General features: G+C 31.1%; 1 protein-coding gene and 1 long non-coding RNA gene across 4 annotated transcripts in view; both read left to right on the top strand.

Moving 5' to 3' along the window:
* Positions 1–22421, top strand: part of LOC121129763 (uncharacterized) — a 49156-nt gene that overhangs the window by 22602 nt on the left and 4133 nt on the right. For 2 of the 3 annotated variants that reach the window (XM_040725490.2, XM_040725488.2), the window contains exon 2: positions 2315–2409. In XM_040725490.2, coding sequence (XP_040581424.1) covers positions 2325–2409 — 85 coding nt within the window. In that variant the 5' untranslated portion in view covers positions 2315–2324. Of the gene's footprint in view, positions 1–1094; positions 1192–2314; positions 2410–22421 lie in introns of those variants that run through there. The other variant, XM_040725489.2, reaches the window with a different exon arrangement.
* On the top strand, positions 7417–19271 carry LOC139907220 (uncharacterized). Its single transcript, XR_011783676.1, has 3 exons — positions 7417–7528; positions 14054–14073; positions 19180–19271. It is a non-coding gene; the product is annotated as an uncharacterized lncRNA (long non-coding RNA).

Below are 22421 nucleotides of genomic sequence, written 5' to 3'. Positions count from 1 at the left end.
ACTGACATATTTTATTAGGACCGGACTGATAGGACTATAGGTTTTTTAATTTTTTTTAGACCGATCGTACACTAATCATTTTTGTTTTAGTCTCAAATATTTTTTTACAAAACTGTAAAACTATTATGAAGAAGTGTATCTGATTGTTGAGCTGGTGAAAGATAGAAAGTTTAATTGTCATTTTAGCTCTTTTAATGGATGTACATTGTATTATGAACATTTAATGTATGCTTTTCAATAATGCCATTGAAAGGCTCATAGTAAAATGTGAAAAAAATTCGAACTTTTCCAGGAAAACAGAGCAGATACTCTTTCGCTACGTCTTGCACAACAGTGGTCCGATGGATTTTCCCCGCTCAATTCTGCCCTCTTCTCTGAACAACTCAACCATTTGAAGCTGGCGATCGAACAGAAATGGTCTGCATTGGTGACTAGGAGACTTAATACAACATCAAGGCAACACCAGGCCGCACACATCTTTGATGTCGCCGAAGAACCTATGAGAGATCGGATGTTAAACTCTTATACATCCACCCTAAAGTCCGAATCTGGCGACAAGTGACTACAACACGTTCCTGCCTATGACCAACGCGCTTGTGGTTACAAATTTACCCTCGTTAGATGCCTGTTGGTTTTTCAGAGTTTTTTGCCAATAGGGACATAGGGCTTCTACAAGAAGGACATTATGAAGTTGGATTCTTGTTTGGGAACAGAACTGGGAATACTTAAATCAAATGGGCATAACACTTCTTATAAAGCAAAAATACGAAAATATTTATTCCCCAAGCTATTATAAGAAATAAATCCCTGGAGTTGTTTGTAATTTGTTTTAAGAAGCTTCGAGAGAGCTGTCGCAAAGTTTTTACTTAAGTAATATATATCCACCTGAATAATTGAATTACCTAACGAATGATGATCAATTAGGGATTGATAGTAATTTTGAGAATACATTTACAGCGTGGTATGGGTTTATTCCTCTTGATTGCTCAGTGCTCACGTTGATGATGGGCAGATAAATTAGGTATTTGCAATAAGAGGAAGAAAAAAAAATACTTTTTACCAATGAGTAATAATAAGGCAAGTAAAAAAAAGTGCCTTTGTCTACGAAGCAGTAGTACATAGATTTAAACAGTTGTGTACAGTGTAAGTTCGAATTGTGCTCTTTTAAATGTTGAAAATCAACAATATAAGGTTAATACAATTATATTACTATGTGTTATTACGTATGATGTACATTTGTTACTGGTTAAGTATGTATCAGAGAGTAGGGGTTTGTGTCTCAAGTGTTTCATATATAATATATGCATATCATATATTTGGGGGTGGGGGCTTGGTTTTTGATTTCTTTGAAAACAAATCAAAAAATTTAATTTTTTTTGAATTTTTTTTTTTTGAAAAAAACAAAACAAAAATATATAGGTATTTACAAAAAGTTATATTTTTTTGAAATTTTTTTTGAAAATCTATAGCTATTCTCAAAAAGTTTCAAAAATCTACAATTCTTTACAAAAAATTTAACTTTATCAACAAAATTCAAAAATTGAATTTCCATTATTAAATTTTTTTGGAAAAAATTTCAAAATTCCTAAGTTAAACACAAAAAATATCAAATATTAACTTTTTTGGGAAAAAAATTTCAAAATTCATTGCTTTTCTCAAGAAATATAATTCTTCGAAAAAAAAAGAAAATCCAAAAATTGGAATTCAAATGTTAAATTTTTTGGGGAAAAAAATCAGTTATTCGTAAAAAATATCAAATTTTTTGAAAAAAAAATTCAAAAATTCATAGCTATTTATATAAATACAATTCTTTGAAAAAATAATCCAAAATCCATAATTGTTTATAAAAACTTCTAAAAATTAATTTTTTTGGAAAGAAACGGAAAAATTCGGAAAAATTCAAAAAATATCAAATATTTTTTTTTTTTTGCAAAAAAAACAAAATCAAAGAGTCATATTTTTTTTCAAAAAATTAAATCCTTTGTAAAAAAATATAAACAATCCACAACTGTTTATACAAAATTAAATTTTGGGAAATAAATCAAATATTAAATATCCTAGTAAAAATGCAAAAATCCTTAATTTGAGGGGCTACATACCCTCCAGCTAACCCCTTGCGGACGCTCCTGATATATGTATATGTATAAGCCATAAATGGAATGATTTTTTTCCTCTTTTATATATTTGTTCTTCATTCTTTATTTAACATTATTCAACGTCAATTAATTTATTATAATTAGATGAAAAGTGCATTTTGAAAATAAAAGTTTGTTTTCTTATTCATTATGACTCATGAATCCTTATCTTGTTTTAGAACAAAATGCATGAAGGTGGGAAGTCGATACAGCCTCCCTGTTGGACTCAGCTCCGTTACTCTAAAGTCATATTCCTCTAATACAGAAATGAATGGTAAGCAATGTTTAATTTCTTTATGGATTTAAAACGTTTTTGATAATCTTATTATGTTAAGGAAACTTATTAGTAATTATACGTTATCATATTGACATTCGCTCATTTTAGAGAAGACAGGGTTTATGCTCTTGCGTATATAATGTTTTAGTTTATTAATTCATTGTTCAAACCATTACATAAAGTTTCCAAAAGGTTTTTGTTGGAAATTTAAAAAGCGGTTTTTATATTTTTTGTTTGTTTGTGCTTTTAAATGTATTTTGTTCATACAAACAAATCCAAAGCTACCATTATAAGGACATTAGTGTTGAATTGGTGTTAGAACTAATGGCATAATCAGTCTTTTTTTAACGTTCCAATCTTTTTTACCATTCAACAGTCCTAAGGAATAATACATTGGCCTTTCAGTCCTAGATATTTTTATTGATATTCTTCACTCATAGCTAGGATTGAATCATATAAAAACGAAGAAAATAATAAATGATAGCTACAGGAATGATAGCTATAATAATAAGTTTTACCCATACATCTCCTACATTAAACTTTAGGTATCTTGTCCTTTGAAATAACTTAAGTTGAACAACTGAAACGACATAGTAAGTAACTACTTCATTTGAGCTGTTGTAGGTACCATAAAAGACCTATAAGGACCGCTCCTCAGACTGACAAATTTTATTATGACTGTACTGATAAAAATGCAGTTTTTTAGTTGTTTTTTTTTTAGACCGATTCATCAATAAAAAACATGTTTGAGACAAGGAAGATTTTTTTTAACGAAAAAAATACCGATTTGCACAAAGTTAACCTGGTAATATCAATATTCTATAAATTTTTTGTCTTTTTTGCTCTTAATTATAATGGATTATTATTGATTATAAATAGCCTATTGATTTTTTAAAATTTAATATAGATCTGTTGCAGCTGTAAACATATTCTGCTATATAAGGAATAGTTTTAACAGTTGAAGAGTTTGAATGCCTTGGTGAACAACTAGTAAGTTTCTGGGCATTTTCTCTTTCTTTTTTAAAAAGAAAAGATTGTTATTTTTATCTGCCAGAAACATTGATTACACAAGAGTAGGAAAGGAACAAGAAAAAATATATTTCGGGGGTCCTTACATTAGTCGTATAACGTTCCCATCTTTTTTCTAGCACATAATATACTTACACCATTGAATACTATAAATAATATGTTAATTGTGATGTGAGTGTATTACGCTCAGCCAGTTGATTAATGAATTATCGAGGGTCAAGTATGGAGGTCTCAATGGAAGGAACTCGACATATTTTTTTTTTTTTATTACCTGAAAAGGAAAAACGTGTCTAAAGCGACCAAGAAAATTTACAATGTATTCGGGGGTGATATTCTTTTGGTTTGAGTAGTACAACAGTGGTTCAAGGGATTTTTCCCCGCTCAATTCTGCCCTCTACTGTGAATATCTCGACCGCTTGAAGGTGGCGATCGAACAGAAGCGAATAGGAGACAACAAGACATCATCAAGACAACACCAGGCCGTACATATCTTTGACGACGCGCCAGAAGTCCCGGAAGCTCGGATGAGAAATTCTTATGCATCCACCCTACACTTTACTGTCCAGTCCTGGCACCAAGTGACTACCACCTGTTCTTGTATATTGTCAACGCGCTTAGGGCTACAAATTGGCTTCAATAGAGTCTTTTAAAAATTAGTTGTCCTATTTTTTTTGCAAATAGGGACAAGGTCTTCTTCGAGAAGGGGATTATGAAGTGGAATGATTGTTTACCAATAAGTTATCGAACAGAACGTGGCGTACTTGGCTTAAATAACATCATTGTAGCACTTCTTATAAAGCATTGAAATAAAGCGAAAAATACAAATATATTTTTTGCCCCGACCTAAGGAAAGTCCTAAGGACTGACAGTCTTAAGAACCAGGCCCAAGGATTGATAGGAGCCGTCTTAGGACTTTACTTTACTGGACCGAATAAATAAAGACTGGCACAACACTATTTGAACGTCATGAAAAAAGTTAAGGCGATTGCTCAATTCCTTTTTTGTGAGTTATTTTTATGAAGACATTCAGAAAAACCATATCCTCTGAAAATGAAATAAAAATTCAGATAATAATCAATCTTTATTTGCTGCTGCAAATTGAGTTTGAAGACTGAATAAATATACTCTCAAGGAAGGATGCAGATTTGGTAACAGTTTCTCGGATAAAAGAAGCGAACTTTGCTAGGAAATTGCTCTCTATATTCATAATTGGGTTTGTTGTGGAAAAGGGAGACCATGTTAAGCAAAGTAATATGTGGACAAACATTGTTAAGAAACATTTTCACAGCTGACAAAAGAAAAATGTCAAAATTGAATTGTGCATTGTACACATTTATTAGAATAGTAAATATATATAAGATAACTGTAATACTTTTTTTTTTCAATATTGGTATACATTTTTTTCTGTCATTTAAGTTCGTTTATCTGTTATAAATAGTTATTGACCTTATTATGGATCTCATTTACCGAAAAGCTTTCAAAATTCCCCATAATAATATTATTTATATAGTGTGCAATGTGCTTCGTATTATGATGACTAATGTAATTTTTTGGAAAAAATTTGAAAAAGCAAATGTTTTGAATTGAAATTGAATTTCGAATATTACACTTTTTCGAAAAAAAATTCAAAAATCCTCAGCGATTAAAAACATTTCAAAATTTATGTGTTCAGAAAAAATTAACGAAATTTTAAATATTAAATTTTTGGAGAAAGATTTCAAAATATATAACTTTCAACAGAATATAAAGTATTTGCAAAAAAAAAAAAATTATATATGTAATTTTTCGAAGAAAAATTTCAAAAAAATATAGGTATTCACAACAAATAAAATTTTTGGAAAAAAATTAAAAAAAACTAAATTTCAAATATTACATTTTTTTAAGAACCATTTCAAAAATATATAATTTTTAACGAAAAATTAAATCTTTGCAAAAAAAATTCAATCAATAATAATCAATAGCTATTCTCAAAAAATTAAATTTTTCGGAAGAAAATTTCAACTATAAAATTTTTTGAAAAAAAAAAAAAATCAAATATAATTAACTTCCTTGACAAGTTTTCCAATACATCCACTATGGAGGACTTAAGTGAGTCTATATAAAGGTGTTAGGTCCTGTTGGTTTCCCTCTCCAATATAGAAAAGTCCAGTGGGTTCAAATCTAGCGAGGAAGGGGTCATATCTCGTTGGATCAGAATTGAGCCATGATATCTGCACAGAACTTTCAGGATGTGTGAGAGGGAGCGCCTTAATGAGCCCACCCGGAGTTACTCTCCGAGTGGTTGGTCTTCAGCCATGGCAAGATGGTGTACCTAAGCATCTTATTGTAGGCCTCCTGACCAATTTTTTGTCCTTCTTCAGAAGGAACTGTGTCATCTTCTTTCCATCAGAGGACACCATTTTTTGGGCCGGATATTTGGTTTAATAAACCCCTTGGACCTCTTCTTTTGTTTCCGCAAGCCAGCAGTTGTTCGGATGGTTGAGGAATTGATAAACTGTGAAAATCTTCTTGTCCGAGAAAATTTTCACAATTGACCAATTTGCAATTGATCCGTGTGATAATTTAATTGTACCTTCTGAGCCTCCTGGCTTCCTTGCCCTCTGTCAGAAGGTGGTGTGGGGTCCTTGTGAAAGAAACAAATCCCAATTTGTGCTTTATAGCCTCCTGATGGTCCTACGAGCCATAGAGAAGTCGTTGGTGAGGCGATTCATCCACTTTGTGGGATTTTCTTTTATATTCTTCTGCAAACATAACAAGAACTTCGTATCTTTCTTTAAATTAGGCCCTCCACTTTGTGACCTCCTGGAGAAGTCTTCTCCATTTATTTTAATCTTGGCCAACTTAAAATCCAGACTCATACAACACTTAGAAATGTCCGTAATGTCAATCACATCAATTTCAGTCTGTACGAGATCTGAGATGCGCTGTTTTTTTGCTTGCTGCTTGCTCATGATGATGAAAAGACTAACTGATTAGTATAGTTTGTTTATGTAAAAAAGAACAACGGAAAGAGAATATTAAAAAAATCACTAAACCTTTTCACAGTAATGAGAAAATAAACAATAATCTAGTCAACATTTTGCTGCCCTACCCTGTATATGTACCTATACTCATAACATATTGTGTGTATATTTATGAAAATATTACCTCTTATCAAAAAATAAAATCATGACGTCCTACAAAGTTTTTTTTTTTTTTCAATGATACAAACCAAATTCTATTTTTAAGTGTATTTGTTCTCAACATATCCACTTATGCATTACGTAGGGGAGTGCAAAAATTTTAAACACGACCTTCAGACGACTGCATACATACAAAATAAAAAAAATAAAAAATCTTGCAATGTATCTACAAATATTCCTGAAAATTGTTTCTTCTAGGATCCTAAATTAAAGTTTGTTGTTATTTCACTAATAGATTTAATGATTTGTCTAATGTTTGTATCACACGGTCTATTACATTGAAAAAACACATTTCAAATTATAAACAATTTATTAGCTGATCTCTACTTAAATGATATTTAAAGGTTCTACGTTTAATTATATCAGTATTTGACACGCTAATAGCACATTTGCTATTAGCTTTTTGTTTGCATCAGTTTAGCAGTATCCATTTTTGTAATGATCATGTTTCTATTTTTTTATCGATTTAAAGTAGTTTTATGAAACTTTATCGAGGCACTTTAAATGTTAACCTTTTCCAATTATAACTTTAAGGCTAATTTTCAACATAATTATACGTTAAAATCATCAGAAAATTATAACATATAGAAGACTATAGTCAGGTCCATTTCAGTCATGGTACGGTACAGTTCAGTGCTGTATATTTATTTTAATCAGTTGTAGTACGGAAAATCCGAAGGACCGAACGTCTTAAGGCCGGGTCCCAAGAACTCATAGGACTGGTGCTAAAACTGGACTGGACAGAATAAATATGGACTTATGTATACGACACTACTCCTTAGTATATACATATGTTGTAAGGGCAATGTATAAAATACTCGCTAGAGCGGACAATGAGCCAAATCCCCGGGCAATCCATAAAATATCTAATAGAGTGGTCCTTGTACGTTGATTTATATTGTCAGGTAAAATTATTCTTTGTAATTTGATAAATATAGATTTGATTATGATACCATTTCATTGCAACCAATTTGATAATCGTGTGCACTTTCATTGAAATTCATATATTGTACTCCGACAATCAAACTATTTATGTTAAGAAATTGTCGAGAGCGAGTGCATTTTATTTTGCAGAATATACTTCGGCCAACAGGATGTGCAAGTGGACAGCTGGTCCCTAAGTTGGATCAAAACCTATTTCTATCCTGAGTATCGAGGGCCCCTTCCAATATCTATAAATATACCAGCCCACAGGTTATGCAAGTGAACCCTTTTTTCCCGCTAGGTGTGTCATTACCCTCCACCATTCCTTCCACGATCATTCAGAACCCATTATAATATTTTATTGGCTTGTGCAAGTGAAGTGCTGGTTCAAAAGTTGGGTCAACCCCCACTGCAGCCTTTTTTTTAGCATCAAGGACACCTTTAAAGATCCTATAGTACATTCAGGCCCACAGGCTGTGCAAGTGAGCTGCAAGTCTAAACGGTGGGTCATTACAAATTTGTTTTTTTGGAGATATGTAGAAATATATAACAAGAAATAACCGAATTGGGGGCATTGAGAGAAAACGGTATGGTGACAAGAACTTTCTATTTGATAGATTTTCCAAATTGCCCTTAATGTATACTCTGGGTGATTTAAAAAAAATATAATCACATTTTAATCGCCATAAGCTGGCTTTAATATCAACTTTAGATTTCAATAATGTATTAGATTAAATATAAGAGTCTATAACTTTTGTTTGTATATTTTTCGCAGTATAACATTTGTACTATTTAGAAAATACAAACGTGTTATCTGAAAAAAATATAAAAACTTAACTTCTGTAATTAGAAAACATAGTGCAGAAACATTTCAATACATTTGCAATTAGTAAAAAGTTCGATATTTTTTGTAAAAAAGGAATCTAGAAGGAAGTGCCGAAGTGGAAAACTAAAATCTCATAATTTCAAGGCTATTCGAAGACTTCAAGGAAGAGGTAAACCAAAAATTCAAAGATATAAATTAAAAAGTTGTCAATGAGCATAATGTGAGCAAAATCATAATGATTTAAATAATAAAATAGGGCATTGGGATCAAAACCTAAAACGACATAATACCTATAATTTCTATCTGAACCAACTAGAGAAAAGAGGAGAAAAAGAAACATATTACTGCTTCAGTAGGATACAATGCATAAAGATATCACCTTTCCCTACTATGATGGTATTATTTATTCCTCATTACCCATAAATTAATAATTCAGAATGATATAATCACGCAAATAGAAGAAATTTAATATATTTAAAGATAGACTACCAAAATGCTGAAATCAACGTTAATAGTGGTTTGGTTTGTAGTCATCTCAAACGCTAATAAAATAAAATAAGTTTTTAGGACTCCGTAGGTTGTCAAAATCAGAATTTTGCTCCTTGGACCGAAACACCATTTATATTAGAAGAAATATGCTTTACACTTGATTCTGCTCGAAATCGGAGAGACAAGATTTTTCAAAAGTGATGTTAAGAAAACATGCATTTTAGTATCTCAATATGATCTGAACAACATGTACAATACCATATAGAGAATAATAAAGAAGAAGTTCATTTTACTCCATGAAGAAGTTAATGAATATATTGACCACTCTGTATATAATAGTACGTGCCAGTAAAACGTTTTTGTACTAGATATTAAATGCCATAAAAAGAATTTGAGACGACCAAATTATATCTTTTTTTTCCCTCAATATTTTAGACTAGTTACTTAGGCGTATGTTAATTATGAATAAAATTAGCCAAATGATCATTAAAACATTGCTAAATTTCTAAAGACAAATTTAAAAAAGCTAAAACACACTTTCCTTCGATAAAAGGAAAAAGGGGTTCAAAATCAAAATCATTTAGCTGAGTTAAACAAATCTACATTTAGAACAATAATAAGAGATTTGAGTAGACTAATTGAGAGCTGACAATTTAATTTTAGTGGAATAACGCCGTGCCTTTTGTTTAACAAGGGGTGTATATAGAGGGGACATATCCCCTTCTCTAAAGGATTTCATTGGGGAAATTGGTAAATATAATTTTCCGTATAGACTTCATAGTTACCGGGTGTCCCGAATGTCTTGACCGGTACCTTCGATGGCTTTTTTTGAGGTTTCAGAGACTTTTTACGTAAATGTTGCGTAAATAAAAGTTAAAGACCGTTTTCAGATTAACAAGTTTTGTTTCGATAACATTTCGAAATTCATAATTGTAAAAGACATGAAGTAGCTGCTTTGCTTCGTGCAGGAATCAGCCACAAGGAGATCTCTGAGGCCACCAGCACCATTGGCAGGATCAAGAGGGCTTGGACAAGGGGTAAGACCTTGAAGACACGCCTAGAAGTAGGAGACCTGTCTTAAAGGCCACCAAGGCCACTAAGAAGAAATCAGGGCCCAGATCAAGATAAACTTTCTTCTGAGCATTAGAACAATTGCCAAGAAGAACAACATCGGTACGACTACTGCTGCCAACATTGTCAAGGACATTGGGGGCAAGTCCTTGGTCCGCACCACCCGTCCCATGTTGTCTATGGGCAATATGGAGGCCAGATATATCCGATGCAAGAAGATTTTGAACAACATGAAAAGCAATGGGGACAGAATTCTCATTTTTTTCCGATGAGAAAACTTTTACAGTGGATCCAGTCTTCAACCGCAAAAATGATCGCTACATTAGCCTTAATGGTTATGTGGGATCTGAGAAATATGTGTCCATGACCAAGCACCCAGCCAGCATCATGATGCTTGGAGTTGTTGGCTCAGATGGTAAAGCCATGCCTCCAGTCTTCTTCCGAGAGGGCTACAGGCTCACCTCGGAGGACTACATCAAGGTGCTCAAGATCAAGGTGGTCCCATGGATCAGGAAGGAATATCCTGGCAAGAGGGTGTGTTTCCAGCAGGATGGGGCACCCGCACACACAGCCAAGAACACCCAGAAGTGGTTGAAGGAGAATATGGAATTCTGGCCTAAGGACTTCTGGCCCCCTCCTCCTCCGACCTGAACCCCTTGGATTTCAGCATCTGGGCGTACATTGAGAGACAGGCTTGCAAAAAACGCCACAGCAGTACCAAAGCTCTCAAGGCCAGTATCACCAAGGCCTGGGCCAAGATGTGCCCCACCTACATGAAGAACACCTGATCCTCCTTCCGTCCCCGTGTTGTGGCTGTTATGGAAGCTAAAGGCCAAATGGTTAAAAACATATTATAGATTACAACCAAGCAAAGTTTTTTTATTAAAAACATTTCTCTGTATCTCTACTTTTAGTCCTTGTAGATCTTAATGACGTTGGAAGTTAGAAATCAGTCAGGACTTTCCGGACACCCGGTATATCGAGTAAAACCATATGAACAAATGTTTATTTATTAAATATAACCGTATTGCTACAATTTCATCAATTTAATTCACGTTTTATAACGTAAAGTGAAACATTTTCCTTCCAATTAAACCATTTTTCCAGCCAACCTGTTTTGAAAAGAGAAACTGGAGTTTTAGTTATATATTAGGCTTGAAAAGTAAGAACTTAACACATTTGTACATTCACAATCAGTGGAAATTAGATAAACACAACTGACAAAGGCCTTTCTCCTTTCAATTTTTGAAGAAAATGTTACGAGATAAAATAAAATAGCTTTGTCTATATCATCTGAATTATCCATAGGATACATTAACAAGGTATGGAACAACAAAAATAAACAAATACATTTGTCGTCATATCAAATATGCACTACATCAATCAATGCGCAATTGTAAGGTCGATAATGATTAATAACAACAGATAAACGAATATAAATGGCAGAAAAACTGGGTAAACAACTTGAATAGAAAATATTTTATTACTTCACATAAATATACTAAGTATTCTAATAAATATTACTAATACACCATTTAATTCGGTATATTTATTTAGTCAGTGGTTCATCAGAAAACTTTATCATTTATAACTCTACCGAACAAAATCCCTCTTTCCTTGAACAAAATGTATCATGAATACAAAGAATATTTTCTCAGCGATGATTCTTTCTTATGGAAACAACGACCAAATCTGCACTCTTCTTTGACATTATATTTAATAAGTTTCCCACCTCCAATTGCTGAATAATCAGTTGCAAAAACAAATTAAAATTGATTGTTTTTGAATTTATAACAAATTTTCGGAGAATGTGATTTTTCTAAATGTCTTCATAGAAATTGCTTAAAAATGAAACAAATATAACTAACATTTATGAGGGTGTAGAGCAAGGCTGATGGAAATACAAGGTTAGACTATCATGTTATCAGGTTTGCTATAATTTTCAATTTGATGTATCGTACTGATTGCTGGGCAAGACACATAGATTTTGACATGCAACCAATCAAAGTCTATGACATCACTATTGATATAATTTTAAATTCGATGCATACCTACGACTGGGCAAGATAGACAGATTTTGAAAAAACATGCAACCACTCATCCACTATGACGTCAATATCATAAAGCTTGGGGGAAGTCAAACATAAGTCGTACACACGTTATGGTATAAACTTGTATTTCTATTAACATTGGGTGTAGAGAGGCATTATATTACATATATACAAGAATTAAACATTATAGTTTTTTTGTATATAGATGATAATTCTAGAAGGCCCAACCTTTTTTGATGGTCTTCATTTATTTCTCTCTTCTTCCCATTCGCGGGGAACTTAGAAAATCATAATATATATTCTCAACTTTGTTATAATCCAAATGATTTATTTTACTTCCCGGGGGTAATACTCACAAACAATTAAAATTTAAAGTTAAATACAATTTAAGAGTGAAACAGTTTTTCAAATAATATCTTAACTTATCCATTTAAGACAACTTAATATCCACTTGAGATGGGATTTATGTAAGTGCAAGGAGAAGGGGAGAGCAGGACAGATGGTACACCTGAATTAAGGCCTATGTTAATGTCAACTTACTGTTATGTAATTATTATTATTTTTTTTTGGGGGGGGGGTAGGAAGAAAATGAATAACTGCTATAAAGTGGAGAGCCTTCTGCATTTAAAATAGCATTAGTTCATTAAAAACATCTATATATTAAATGTGAATATCTGTGTGTGTGTTTGTCCTTCAATCACGGCTAAACCAATGGATGGATTTTGGGATATTAAGAGGTGCAATTGTGCTCAGGGAAGGGGCGGCGGATAAATTTAATTTGACTCAGGCCCAGCAGTTCACCAGCACAACCCTTGGACTGGGGTATGTTATAGCATATGAGAATGGTTCTTAGTGTCTAGAAACACAGTGGTGGTACAGTTTAAACTCTATTTTGAACCAGAACTTCAGAGAGACGGGGTATTTTGGGATATTAGGAGGGTTCCTTGATGCTCAGGGAAGCGGCTGCAAGACTACTAGTTCATCTTCAGATCCAGAATAAAGCAACTACTTCTTCATCCTTTGAAAGAAGAGTGCCTATATAATGCCCTCATATTAGTATACTTATACTCATAAAACCAACATGAGAATCATTCTTAAAATTTTACGACCTTTATTTTTTATTTTATATTAAGCAGAAGAGTTCTTAATTAAATTTAAATTCTGAATGTCTCAGGCAAGAATATGCGGGAATTTTTCTTTTAGAAGTAGATGTTAACACACAACTACTTATTAAATAATGAAAAATAAAGAAGAACGAGCCCACACATCATTTGTATTTCCTTTTCTAATAGCAAAACTAAGTTTTTCCTTTTCACAGTTTAGTCGTTCTTCAGTTAGGACGACTTATGTATAGCACAAAGCAAAATGTTTGATCTTGTTACTATCCTTTTCTAGCGTAATACATGTTTATACGATCTGAATCCCGAATAGGTAACTATCTCCTTCTCTGAAATTCTCACTGGCCATTGAGTAAACCCAATTATACGTTTGTATATATAACATTGAAACACTCATTCCTGAGAGATCCCATGATGTTCTTATTTATTCCACCTTAAAGTATGAATTCATATATGGTAAAAAATATGTTTTCGTACCTACTATAACTGAAAATAGGTGTTTAAGCGTATTATTTCGTTGTTAGTATGTAGGTATATGTGTGATAATTTGTTCTCTTGAGTTGGTAAGGCGTGACTTTGTTTGGCAAGATATTCCACTAAAAAAGGATTACAATCTTTGTGTTTGTGTGTATGTAATGTACACTATAAAGGGCAATTAGGATCCCTCTTTTGATGACGTGTTTCTACACGTCATCACTATGTTGACATGAACATATATAACTCTTTTGGATATATTTTAAAAGTTAAAAAGAGTACTTACATGCACGAGTACGCTGTCTCTATACGAATTTAATGAGTTTTTAATACTTTTGAAATAGCAACAAAAGGATAGCATCTCATGCTATGGTTGATATTAAAATACATAATTGAATCTTTATCTTTGTCAAAACGCGGACTTGCATTAGATATTTTGTCACGAATCCAATTAAATTATATTTTTTATTATTATAGCACATTGGCAGGGCTTCGAAGTAAGTAATAAATGAAGATTTGTTGAAAGATGCATCACGCGTTTGATTACCAAGTGGTCCATTAAAATTTGAATTCTTTGAGTTTTAAACTTTAACAAGATATATTTTATTAATTAACAATAGAATTTAATCAAAATTAATACTATAAATAGATGTGTGTCTGAGATCTCTTAATAATTAATGTAGCTGTCCTTAGCGGCAATGATGGCTTCCAGGCTGTGAAAGACCTAGCACACGCTGCGGATGTAATCCTCTGTCATGGCGTCCCAGTGCTTGCTGATAGTGACTTTATGGGTTTTTGTGATTTGATGATAGACCTTCCCCTCGACATCCACCCAAAAGTTGTAGTCAAGGGGTTTGGCATCGAGGATGTAGGGGTCCAAAAGTGTCAAAAAAGAGTTCTAAAGACTCATTCAAACGAGTTTTGCAAAGGAGGAGATGGGTTAATTACATTGTTGCTGTCAAAAATAGTTTCTACACCCTCACAAGGCTCTTTCTACCCACTTTTTTGATATCTCTCTGTACTGTCTGATGTGAAACCCCGAGATCTCTTGCACTTGACATCATGGACTGTAGGGATTATCCTGGGCTGTTTTATTTAACTACTTCATATCCAGTTTGGCCTTTTTGATAGAGCCCTTTTTTTTCTCCAACGTTTCGGACTTGCTGACGGCGTAGACGGTGGTTTTGGGGACGCCCAACGGTTTGAAGTGCGCGAATGGAAATTTGTCTATCACGTTCAAGTGTCCTTTTCTCGACTTGCACGTAAGCTTGTGAGGTCAGATTTGTTTTGTTTTGTAACTAACTCTTTAGTCTTTAATATGTACATAGAAATATGAATTAATTTTAATTACTCAATTTTAATTAATTATTGAGTTAGTAAATGATCAGATTTCAATGGACTACTTGGTATATCAAACTTGACACTTATAGCTGAGAGCTACATCCGTAAATTATAATGTGTTGATATAGCTTTTCTTGACAATTGAATTTTTGTTGTTGTAATATTTACATATTTATTGGTACAACAAGTTATGTTTTTTAGAATAGAAAAATCAGACTCTCAATCTTAATCAATACTCTTTATTGTAAGATTTTGTTTTTAATTTTTGGAGATAGATACATTGAGGAAATGATTATTTAAAAAATAATAACTATCATTATTCTCTGCCCAAGGTCGTATTTGTCTATTATGGCTTGGTTCATATAAAGATATAAAATAATAATTGTAAGCTCTATCTATTCTATCTTTGCCATCAATCTTTAAAACATGAAAAACTCTTATATTTAACTCAATCACAACTTACTTAACAGACAATGATGTTCCCTCCTTGAAAATAAAGCATTCTTTTGTGTTGGATCACCAAGGTATTTATGACATCATTGTGATTTGAACGAAGTAATATATAAAGGTTAATCCATATTTACAATTTGCTAGGCATTTGATTTTCGAATGTTTTGAAGTTGTAACTTAAGTGATTGTTTTCAATCTGGATGATTAGTGATGGAGTTATGGATACCAACTTTGAAAGGTCTGAAACACTTTAAATTTTGATATTTTTCTTTTAAAATCTTGGTCTCAATTTCCCAAAGAATTGGTCTCAATTCCCCATATTCTTGTCCATGGTCTCAGTTAAGGTGCTTTAGTTCTAGGACAATTCGATGAGAACAATTTCGCCGAATTACAATTTGCTTTACAAGCATTTTGCTTAAGGTAGTGTTGGCTTATCCCTTATTTATTTGATCCAGTCAAGCCTTAGGACCGTTCCTTAGGATTTTCAGTCCATAGGACCGTCGGTCCTTGGGACCATTCCTTAAATATTGTTCCTTAGAATTTTTCATAAACATGTCCATGGTTTATTAAGACAAATAAGATATATTAAATATGCATTAAGATTATTGCATATATCTTGCAAAAAATATGATTTTTTTCATTATAATACGAACATATTCTATAGTTACATAGTTATATAAATAAATGTTTTATTATTCAATAGAATAATTAAAAAATGGAAAATCAGCATCATTGACGTTAGGAAGGATCGATTTTTTCTTCCGTAATGGCCAACAAATGGGACTGAACTGTACCACTGTCCTCGGTTCTAAAAAAGGACTGACACATCACTAGCCGAAGGAAAAATTGCCGAATGGACATTTCGTCAAAGGGGCATTTGGGACAGTTAGCCGAAAAATGATTTTTAATTAATTGATGTAACCGATTGTATATTTTAAATTAATTTGAAATGATTGTATGATAAATAGGTATTGTTTAAATGCTATATATATCATGAAGGTAAACTAATGAGTGTTCTTTTGTAGAAAAATACTTTTATACTCATTAATGATCATTATAAAAACACAATGAAGTGCTTCAAATATTTACCGTTGTAATAAATTACATAATAAACATCAGCAATTCCAAATGGAAGAAGTGCAAATAGCTTCTCTGTGATCAATTAATTATCATCCAGGGGCGACAAGATGATTATATATTTTTGGGGGCATGGACATAGTTTTTTGATTTTTTTTTTAAATCCATAGCAATTTACAGAAAATTATTTTTTTTGAAAAAAATTACAAAAATCCATAATTATTACCGAAAAATTTAATTTTTTTTGTAAATCCATCGTTATTCACAGAAAATTAAATTTTTCATGAAAAAAATTTGGAAAAATAAAATTCCTTACTTGGGGGAGGGGAGTTACAGTCCCTCCAGCCCACCCTTTTCATCGGAAATGATGGATTATTGTAAAATACTCCCGGATTAACGAACAACCCCAATATCTTGCTAGACCAATTGCCTTCTTATATAGTAGGCCATATTGTACTGCAATTAACCAAATTAGGTGATTACATACATGAAGTGTCTAATACATTTTTGTAGCTGTTTCTTTAGTCATAAAATATGCATATATATTTATTCAATAAATAAATTGATTGAAGGAATTAAACACTGACAAAGAAATTAAATGAATATTAGTTTAACAAAATTAATGAAGTTGTGCCCGGTTCTCATTTAAAATAGTATATTGGATATAATTTTATATAGAGAATGGTAATGTTTATATTCTTTGATAAATACCACTTAAAAAATTGATACAAACGAAATTACGTATTCAAATGTCATGGGGTCATATTAGAAAAATAAACTTAAAACTTAAATAATTTCAGCAAGAAAACACTGAGTACGAAGTATCTGTTTGACAAATTGCCCTTCGGCAAATTGTCTTTTGGCAAAAATGTTTTTAGCCAAATGTCCGCTCACGCTTTTATACAACACTACTAAAGAGTGACTAAATAATTTTAATTAGTTATAAAAATCCTGTTGATGATGGGCATGTTACAAATAAAAGAAAACCGAAAATCAACATGCCAACCCTAACAATTTCAAGAATATTTTGGAGGAGAGAAAGAATAATGCTCATGACGTTTCGTTAGATCAGCTACAATCAGCCGTGATAAGAGAGGAAAGAGAAAAGGATATAAGCTTTATTATAACTCTGCAAAAAATTCTCAAGGATATTTCCTGTCTTCTATGAACACAAACGAAAATTCAATCAGGTTTCGAATATAATTTAATATATTTAGGAATTAAATAATAATGACATCTACTAAAGAAAAGAAAATTCATTCTTCAGATTACATATTGAAAAAAAAAAAAAAAAAAAAGAGGGGCAATAAAAAAGTTTCAGGATTTACATCACTGATAATGATCATAAAATAATTGTCAATTTGCACTTTGAAAGTTTGCTTTTGTTATACGAGTATTTTTCACACAATCACGAATGTTTATTGTAATTCAAGGGTGTCTGTATAACCTAAGTAGATTCATAAAAAAGTAGACTAGCATTAGTTAAAAAGTAAAGCATTAAAAATGTTTTATTTTTTACCTGAGTATTTTTATAATACAGTTTTTTATTATGTTTTCCTTAATTCTAAAAATAAAGTCTTCAATCATAATTTGATTCGTTTTACTCAGAGTAAGAATCCAAAAACATATTCTTTCTTGGACTAATCATAGACCTTGAAATCTAAACACATACTTTCATTTATCCATAAAACTCTTTATTGGATCAAAATTGGTTGAATCTCAATCTAAAAATCAAATAATAAATCCTATGAAATTATATTTTTTCGTCAAATTAAATTTAATAATTAGCAAAATGAAAAAAAGAATATGTATTTGCCTCATTTTAGCATTCATGTATTTAAAATCATGACCTTCAACTTAATTACAGTCTTATATCATATTTTCCTATTTACTGAGGACACCTATAATGAAGTAGTTTTAAGTATATGGGCATATACCGGGTGCTCCATTTAAATCATAAAAGCATAAGTAATTATTTACAAAACAAAACAAATCTGAGCTCTCTAGCTTAAGTACAAATTGAGAAAATGGCACTTGGACGTGTATGTCGAGTTTCCATTCGTGCATTCCAAGCAGTTGGGTGTCTCCAGGACCTCTGTCGACACTTTCATCAAGTCTGAAACGTTGGAGGAGAAGAAGAGCTCTGTCAAGAAGGCCAAATTGTACCTGGAGAAGTTAAAGAAAAAACACCAGGTCAATCCCCTCAAGTCCATGAGAGCCCATGCAAGAGATCTTGGAGTTTCACACCAGAGTGTCCGGAGAGCTAACAAAAAAGTGTGTGGAAAGAGCCTTGTGAGGGTGGAGATGCCATTTTTTACACCAGCAATAAAAGAAACCTTTCTTTTCAGTTATAAAACTCTTTTGTGACACTTTTGGCCCCCTACAGCCCTGATGACAACCCCCTTTGACTACACCTTTTAGATACATGTCTAGGGCAAGCCCTGCCGTGTCCGTCATCCAAACTTCGACCACCTCAAAGCCACTTTCAGCGAGATTGAGTGTCAGGCCTTCCGCCGCCATCTGGAAGCCATCATTGCTACTAAGGGTGGCTACATTAATGATTAAGAGAGCAGTGACACACATCTATTTATCGTAAACATTTTGTTGAAATTCTATTGTTCATGAATAAATTATACCTTAAAATTCAAAGTGTTCAGATTTTAATGGACCACTCCTTACTAATGGAATAAATGTTACAGAAATGTGTAGTTTAAGTATCCATTTTGCTTTTTTAGATTTAAAAGTTAGGTTTGAATTAACTTTTATAAATTACGATGGGCCCATGGATTCAATTGATAAAGATAAGCAGTCAAAATTGCATAGAGAGGCATATTGATATAGGTAAGTATTTATATGATATAAGAATCAATCATAACTCATAAGTGTCAATTTGAAGCATAGATATATGATATAACACTTCATTTGTTGAACATGGTTGAAGGACTAGTGTCAAAACAAAATTTACATGAGTCTTAATCTTTTTAATTTATACTAGTAAGTTCATAAACAGAGTTTCCGAACTTTTGAATTTGGAGTTAGTATATTTTTGTTTGTATGGAAATATATTAATAGAGCTAATTCACACTTGTTTTCAATCTTAAAATATGAAAACAAGTCATTTTTCGATATGTATAAATGTCAATTTTATCTCTAAACCTTTCTTGAAAAATAAAAATAAATATTGATAGAAATTAATAGCTAATTACGTCATTTTTCCTAACCGTAAGGCCAGGTTTTTTATTTAGTCCACTCTTTAACAAGAAATAATCAGATTTCAGAAGATCAACATTTTATGGAGGTATATGCTTTATGAATATAAAACAGAGAGGTTATTGTATCAGGAGTAATTACTCGATCAGCTTTTAAAAATAAACAAAGATGCTGAGAGTATTCTCAGATTCAGCTGTTTTAAATAATGTTCATGAGTTAACTCTTGTATGATTTAGAGCATCTGACTTTAAGTATTATGAACTCAAAAAGAGTATAACATAGGATTAGAATTATCATATAAATTTATATAAATCAAGAATTCGGATAATTTCATACTTAGTCATTGATATGATTACCCATTCAATGTGTTTAATAGTAAATAACTATTCTCTAAATAATAATGAACAGTTGGCACCTTTAAATATACCAAAAACAGAGGGTTAGCTACTATCAAGGGTGTAGAAGGTGGGCTGGAAGGGCTGTAGCCCCCTCAAATTAAGGAATTTTAGCTGTTTACTAGAAAATTTAATATTTGAAATATTTTTCCAAAATATGTAATATTCTGTAAATATCTAAAGATTATTGAAATTTTTCTCCAAAAAATTAATATTTGATTTTTTTTTTAAATTTTTTTTTGTCAACAGCGTTGGATTTTTGAATTATTTTCCAAAAAAGTTTAATACTTAAAATTTAACTGACATTTTTTTACAAAATTATACATTTATTATGAATAGCTGTGGATTTTGGAATTTAGAAAAAAAAAAAAATTTTTTTGCGGATATTGGTGGATTTTGGAATTTTTTTCCACAAAAAATTAAATTTGAAGTGAACAGTTGAAAATTTTTGAAATTAAAAAAAAAAAGTTAAATTTTTCGACAATTCTCTATTAGAAATGGATAATTATAGTAGCACTTGATGTAAGTCATTTGTAGTAATTTCAATAATTGTAGGCTGTTGAGAATTGTTCACAGCTTCAAAATAGCTAATTCTAATTCAACAAATCAACGTTTCAGATGAGTCAATTCAAATTTAACCAATCAAAGCTGACTAATGTTTTTTATATATCTGACTTTAATATGATATTTATATTGTTAAAAAATCTCAAAAGATCCGTGGGAACCCGTTAGGAGCTGGTTAATTAATTAATATCTCCCCAGTATCAGTAGTATTTATATATAAGTACAAATATTTTATTTAGATCCATATTCTTTATTAAATTATCGGATTCAATCTTAAAAAAAACAAACATATTCATTCATTTTGTATTTAGAAGTATTAAAATTTAAAGAAAACATATCATAAATACAAGTATAATTTCTATTATTTTTGATAATTATATAAACAATGTGGATGCTGGCCAATATTGTGTCCTTCACAAGACACCTTCTCCTGGAAGTCATAATTTTTGTTTGAAAACACTTTCTAATCGAGCCAAACTCATAAGTGATGATGTGCCCCAGTAAATAATGTATACCTTCATTTTTTAAAATATAATATTTAGTAAAGTAATCCAGGTGATTTCGACCGTTTTGGGTTCCATATTGTATGACAACACGAAAAACATATTTTTCAGAAATACTTAATTATTATACTTTTATTTAACAGATACAACTTTTCTCAATATTTTTCTCTTAGGGAAGAGGGACACCTTAATGTCCCCCTTTTCCCCATTACAGATGAACATGTAGATTGAAAAATTCGTAATTATATGTAGTGATAAAATAATTAACCTATCATTTTAAATAATTTAATATATAAATTGTTGCATAAGAGGTTGCGTGTGTTTATATACGCAACTTTATCTTATTATTTGTCATATTTCCTATGTAGATGAAAATAATTTAAAAGAACTTATAATTTGTGTTTCACGTATTGTTCATATTAGTATTATTTATGCATCTTTTTTTTCCTTGGTTTGTTTGATGTTACTTATAACTATCCATGCTGCATACTCAATAACATTATATTATAGTCTTTTTAACGTAAATAATGTTTTGTCATATATGATTATAAATCAGATTAAAAAATATTAAATGCTTATTTATACATTCTTATTTGCATTTGTTTGTCCGATTAGTAACATGATTGAAATTATTATATAATCTCAGGTTCCAATTTTTTTTAAATAAGTACAATATAAATTTCTCAGTATCTCGGAAAAGTCATTGACTTGAAATCCTGGATGAGTTATTATCATTTATCTATCACATTTTAAATATTATAAATATAAATAGAAAAATGCAGTGCACACAAATATTCGCCCCCTATTAAAATAATAATAACAATATTAATTAATAATAAATTGCAAAAAAATCAAAAACCCATAGCTATTGACATAAAAAAAAAATTATGCATAAAAAATTAATATTTTCTGAAAAAAATTCAAAAATCCAGTTATTAACAAAAATTAATTTTTTATTAAAAAAAATTAAATTTCAAATATGAATTTTTTTTTGAATTTTTTTTTTCAAAAGTTCATTGGAACTTTCAATGAAAGTTAATTTTTTTTTTAAATTGAATAAATATTAATTGTTATGAAGAAAAAAATGCTAATATTTATTTTTTGGGAAAAAAATTCACATCCATCCACAAAAATTTAAGTTCTTTGGGATAAAAATTCTAAAATACAATTTCAAGTATTAAATTTTTTGAAAATAAAATTCAAATATTTTATTTTTAAAGAAATTTCAATTGCAATTCACAAAAAACTACTAAAATCTATAGCTATTTAAAAAAGAATGAGAAGAATTAATTTTTTATTTGAATT

This window comes from Lepeophtheirus salmonis, chromosome 14, assembly GCF_016086655.4.
Source record: "Lepeophtheirus salmonis chromosome 14, UVic_Lsal_1.4, whole genome shotgun sequence".
Taxonomy (NCBI): domain Eukaryota; kingdom Metazoa; phylum Arthropoda; class Copepoda; order Siphonostomatoida; family Caligidae; genus Lepeophtheirus; species Lepeophtheirus salmonis.
This window is presented reverse-complemented; position numbering and strand designations above follow the sequence as displayed.